Source organism: Loxodonta africana, chromosome 5 (assembly GCF_030014295.1).
Source record: "Loxodonta africana isolate mLoxAfr1 chromosome 5, mLoxAfr1.hap2, whole genome shotgun sequence".
NCBI lineage: Eukaryota > Metazoa > Chordata > Mammalia > Proboscidea > Elephantidae > Loxodonta > Loxodonta africana.
Genome location: NC_087346.1, coordinates 55,860,475 through 55,866,464, shown reverse-complemented (window position 1 = coordinate 55,866,464; position 5,990 = coordinate 55,860,475). Strand labels below are relative to the sequence as shown.

Genomic DNA, 5,990 nt, shown 5'->3' with positions numbered 1-5,990 from the left:
CCTAACATTTCATAATGTCTTTCCTTTCCTCACACCGTCAGTGTCTGGGTGGCATGTGGAGGACTCCTATTTTATTTCTCATTTCCAATTGTGTCTTCCCTTGATGGTTTTTTTAAACCAACTTTTTATTTAATGATATTTCAGAATTATGATTGTGGTGGTGAGATGAAAAAAAAAAAAAAAGAACTTGGTTGCCCAGGGCTCTGAACTATTCTGAAATAACCTCACTTATTATAACATTAGAGAGGGATCTTGCTTTGGTTGTCACTCTTTTGCAGAATATATGGTACTGACATTTTCCCTTTTCTCCAAGGGAAATAAAGTAACAGAACAAATGGGAAAAAATCTTCTCTGAGTTATATATAACTCTTAATTTTTTGTACCAAGTCCCTACTCATCACTCTTAATTGCCAAATCTTAGAGCTTTTTTTTTAAAAAAAACATATGGCCACTACTCATATAATGAGATTTTATATTATTTATCTAGAATACATTCACTCTTTAAAAGCTGTCCTCACCATGTGGTGAAAAAGTGCAATTATCACTGGAATAAGGTAAATATCCTTAAAACATGTTAACTGCTCTTTTTCACATTTCCTTGCCTTTTATTAAAAACTATTTTTAACTACCATTGATGGAATTTTTTTTTTTTTTGATGAAATGGAGATGACACTTTTAAGATAAATTCAGGAATACCTCTGAAGGATCAACTACAAGGTCTGCAAGGTGAAATTCTGTCACATGAACATGAATGACTGCTATTATAATCACTGGCTCTTTTATTAGTTTTTTTTTTTTTTTTAATTAATTAAGTGTAAAGTCTGTCATTGGCCTTATAAAAGTACTCATCGGTTTTCCTTTAATTTCAAGTAGATTAAAAGTGAGATTTGACTTTAATTAAAAACTTAGAATTTATGGGCAGTTTTAATTGCAAACAACGTTTCAGTGGTGAGTGTGTAGATGAGTTCTTAGTTCTGTTTGGTAATAAACATGGTATTGAACAATGACAAGACATAAAATAAATCATTTGAAGAAAAGAACACCAATACTGGCTCTCTTGCCCAAGCATAGCTTGGACTCCTGTCTAGCTGGGGCAGGTAAGTGAAGAGGCTCAACACTGAGGATTTCCTTGGTAAATTTTCTCAACTTCTACCCTGAAGTCTGGAATTTCATTTTTACTTTGAAAATATGATGGGTTTGGGAAGATAGCATTAAAACTCTTAAAAATCATGATGATGATTATTTGGTTTAATTAAAATATTTTGACATCACATTGTGCAAATATGATTTCAGCTGCTGCCTATTTTTAAGCCAAATTCAAGATATTATAGGGTAACTGATGTCCAAGAGGTTTCTTGAAGACGCACATTTTATTATTTTAACCACAGCCTGTTGCATAAAAAGGGTTATCTTCTGTGGGGACCTGTGGCATAAGTATTTTCCAATTAGCATCTTTGCATGTTCTTTTCTGGCATGAGTCAGGTTTAGGCTTGTCACTCCGGCTTTTAAGAGGAGCTCTATCTTTGCAGCCCAGGCTACGTGTGACAAGATTAAATTGGCACACTTTACTGCATAGCTCTTGTGTTCCTGGCAGCACTAGGCTGGCTGATACCTCTGAGGGAAGGCTCAGCTGTCACTCAGTGACCCCTTAACACTACCATTCCATCCTGCAGTGTCATTTTTCTCATTCTCATGGAGATAATGCTCCCTGGAGATCTCCAGTACCTGCAGGAATGAAAGAGAACAGCAGAGACAGGCTAACTATCAAAGAGGGAGCAAACAACACAGCAAGATCATGAATTCCAACAGCAGCATTTTAAATTGAGTGAAAAGATGAGGTCTATTATGATGGCTGGCTTGGGAAGGTGGCCGGGGGCGGGGGGGGGGGATTGAGTTTTAAGAGGTATCATAACTTTTAACAAGCCATTTTCTCCTCCCTGCCTGAATATCAAAGGAAGCCTCCAAAAATAACACTTGCAACTAGATACAGAGAAGACAGCTGCTTTGAAAATGTAATAGGCGAATTTGTAATAGGGTAAGAGTTATCATTTACAGGTAGGCAGTGGCTATGAAACAGAGACAGCCTCTATTTTGGTGACTTGCTTAATATTTTAAATAGAACAGGTTTCCTGGTTAGGGTTGGCGTACAGAGGCACAAAATCATCCTCCTAGTAAAAGCACAAAGGAGGAAAATAATATAAGATCCCTGTAGCCCTAGGCCTAAGGCTTCTTCTATCCTATGACTGAACCACTAACAATGGCTTACACCAACTCAGTCCTATCTTGTAGTCCAAAGTATGTATTGTTTGGCAGGTCACTATAAAAAGGTATACTTTTTAATGGTTACTAACTAAAGAGGGATTATAGGAACATACTTCTCAGTTTCCTAGACTAAGTCCATTCTAATTTAATTTTATATAAAAGCAGAAAGCAAAGCCATCTGAGTCATGAAATGTTCTATGGAAAACAGTTGACAATTTAAGCATAGGTAGAGGCAAAAAAAAAAAAAAAAAACTAAACTGGCAAATTGAGAGACTAGACAGGATTTAGGGTTACAAAAAAAAAAAAGTCAAGAAAAGATACCACATTACAAATTTTACCACCATCTCCATGTCTACCCTTCCTCCTATTTTCCCATGTCAGCCAAAGTTTATTGTTGGGATTAGGCTATCATTCTCAGGCTAAGGTTTGTGTACACTCCAGGTGACAAATGTGCTAGAAGCCATAGGATAAATGTGGCGTATTTTCTGCAGCACCAACGATAACTTTTTTTTTTTAACTATATTAATCACCTAGCCATAGTGGCACAGTGGTTAAGAGTTGGGCTGCTAACCAAAAAGTAGGCAGTTCAAATCCACCAGCTGCTCATTGGACACCCTATAGGGCAGTTCTACTCTGTCCTATAGGGTCGCTATGAGTCTGAATGGACCGGATGGCAACCCATTTGTTTTATTTCAACTACAAAAAAATTAAAGTTTATTTTAACTTTAAAATAAATATGGTATATTTTGGAGTAGGATATAATATTCATACACATTTTAAAGATCATAAATAAGACTTTAAAGAAATATTGGTAAGAACATCTTTGACCTAATCTCCTAGAACTCATGTATCCCTTAGTGGTTTGAGTTTGTTCCTCCAGTCTGTTAGATACGGAGCCCTGGTGTCACAGTGGTGAAGAGCTCCGCTGCTAACCAAAAGGTAGGCAGTTGAACCCACCAGATTGCTCCTCAAAAACTCTATAGGGCAGTTCTACTCCATCCCATAGGGTCACTATGAGTCAAAACTGACTCCACCACAACGAGTTTGGTTTTTGAGTTCCGCTGAATACACACGGGGGAAAACTTTAAGAAGCACCGCCAGAGAGTTTAGGGAGAAAAGGAACTCAGATAATATAATTTAGCTATAATGATGGTATTAATTAGAATTGGGGTGTAGTTCAGCCAAATCTCCCAGTAAAAGAAACAACCTTTAATCTTAATTTTACAGTTGAAAATATTTTTCAAATCCGTTAATCCTGGTCGCGTGGCTGGCAGCGCAACGTGGCGCATGACGTTGTCTCCGTCACCATGGCGCCTGGTTGTGGCGTCACGTCCGCGTTCGGGCGCCGGAAAGAGACGTTGAGGGCGCAGGGCCCAACGGCTTGGGCCTTTGGGGTTGTCGCCACCGCCGTCCGCACCTCATGAAGAAGATGCTCGCCGCAGTTGTCTCCCGTGTGTTGTCGGGCGTCGCCACCCAGAAGCCGTCCAGCAGAGTGCTGGTGGCATCCTGTAACTATTCAAAACAGGCTACATTTGAAATTAAGAAATGTGATCTGTATAATTTGGAAGAGGGCCCTCCTGTCACGGCAGAGCTCACCAGGGAGGATGGGCTCAAATACTACCGGCTGATGCAGACCGTTCGCCGAATGGAGTTAAAAGCAGATCAGCTGTATAAGCAGAAATTCATTCGTGGTTTCTGCCATTTATGTGACGGTCAGGAAGCGTGTTGTGTTGGGCTTGAGGCAGGTATAAGACACACGGATCATGTCATCACATCCTATCGGGCGCATGGCATATGCGTTACTCGGGGAATTCCCGTTCGAGCAGTTCTTGCAGAGCTTACAGGACGAAGAGGAGGTTGTGCTAAAGGAAAAGGTGGATCAATGCATATGTATGCCAAGAACTTCTACGGGGGCAACGGCATTGTTGGAGCTCAGGTGCCCCTGGGAGCTGGTATTGCCTTGGCCTGTAAATATAAGGAAAACAAGGAGATCTGTTTGACTTTATATGGAGATGGCGCTGCTAATCAGGGTCAGCTATTTGAAGCTTACAATATGGCAGCTTTGTGGAAATTGCCTTGTGTTTTCATCTGTGAGAATAACCGCTATGGAATGGGAACAGCTGTTGAGAGAGCAGCAGCCACTCCTGATTATTACAAGAGAGGCAGTTTTATTCCGGGGCTAAGGGTAGATGGAATGGATATTCTGTGTGTCCGGGAGGCCACAAAGTTCGCCGCTGACTATTGTAGATCTGGAAAGGGGCCCATACTGATGGAGCTGCAGACTTACCGTTATCACGGACACAGTATGAGTGATCCTGGAATCAGTTATCGTTCCCGGCAAGAAATTCAGGATGTAAGAAGTAAGAGTGACCCTATTATGCTTCTCAAAGATAAAATGGTAAACAGCAAGCTTGCCACTGTGGAAGAATTCAAGGAAATTGATGGTGAAGTGAAGAAAGAAATTGAGGATGCGGCCCAATTTGCCATAACTGATCCAGAACCACCCTTGGAGGAATTAGGCCATCACATCTACAGCAGTAGTCCACCTTTTGAACTTCGTGGTGCAAATCAGTGGATCAAGTTTAAATCGATCAGTTAAAGAGAGACTTATATAAACTTATTAGGTCTTCAATGGAGCATTCATGGTCAACTTTAAAAAACTGTGTTCTCAACTTTAAGAAGAAATAAAACTCAAAACTAAAGTCTTGTAAACTTTTATTAAAATATATGTTCATTTAGTTAAAAGGGATAGTAATTATATTCAGTTGCACATTGTTGCATTAAAAGATGCTATATGCTTAATCATTAAGTGTGAATATATTAAAGATTATTTTAAATGAATGCATGGCTGAAATAGGAAATACAGAAAAAAGATTAACTTCTTAAGATATTTTCTAAAATAGTTCTATTTGATTAAGTTTTAGACCATTTTAACAAATGCTCTCATTACTAAAAGAAAAAAGTTGATTTTTGCTCCATCCTGTCACGGTATGTATGTGTGTGTGCGTGTGAATGTACTATCTTGAGGTAGAGAGATGTTTTCAAGTTACACCAATGTATCACAGCCTTTAGTATTTTGCTACTTAAAATAGTTTACTTGAATTAATCAATAACTAACACAGTTTAGTCTAATAGTGTGCTTGCATGCACACATATAACACACACACATTAACATGCAATATTGATGCTAAAGCCTGGCATCACTGACCACCATTTCTTCAATAAAACACATTATTATAACAGCAGAGGGAGGAAAGATAAGGACTTTCTTCATGTTATTGTACTTTTTTACAATATTTTAATGTACTAATTTAAAGGAGAACAATGTAAACAAAGTTAAAATCTAAGGAAAAACTATATTTCACTTTAGCCTTTAAAGTTACTCTTATTTTACAATCTATACCATTTTGTGTCCAAGATTTATTTAATTGATTTTATTTTTTGGTTGTGCTTTAGATGAAGGTTTACAGAGCAAATTAGTTTCTCAGTAAACAATTAATACACATTGTTTTGTGACATTGGTTGCCACCCCTGTGACATGTCCACACTCTCCCTTTCTTAACCTTGGGTTCCCCATTTCCATTTGTCCAGCTTTTCTGTCCCCTCCTGCCTTCTTGTCCTTGCCCCTGGGCTGGTATACCCATTTAGTCTCATATATATGGTTGAGCTAAGTGCATTATTGTTTGTTTTATGGGCCTGTCTAATCTTTGGCTGAAGGGTGAACCTCA

The 5,990-nt window shown here is 38.6% G+C and overlaps 1 protein-coding gene across 2 annotated transcripts; it reads left to right on the top strand.

Moving 5' to 3' along the window:
- The first annotated feature begins 3,682 nt into the window (after positions 1 to 3,682).
- Positions 3,683 to 4,862, top strand: PDHA2 (pyruvate dehydrogenase E1 subunit alpha 2). Of its 2 annotated transcripts, XM_010590450.2 has the most exons (2): positions 3,683 to 4,198; positions 4,292 to 4,862. In XM_010590450.2, the coding sequence occupies exons 1-2, from the start codon at positions 3,683 to 3,685 to the stop codon at positions 4,859 to 4,861; spliced, it is 1,086 nt and encodes a 361-aa protein (XP_010588752.1). In that variant the 3' UTR covers position 4,862. The 2 variants fall into 2 exon arrangements, with proteins under 2 accessions (XP_010588752.1, XP_003410493.1); XM_003410445.2 differs by having other exon boundaries at positions 3,683 to 4,862.
- Positions 4,863 to 5,990: the final 1,128 nt, after the last annotated feature.

Coding starts and splice junctions, on each gene's coding strand:
- PDHA2 (XM_003410445.2), top strand. CDS start 3,683: ATGAAGAAGATGCTCGCCGCAGTTGTCTCCCGTGTGTTGTCGGGCGTC.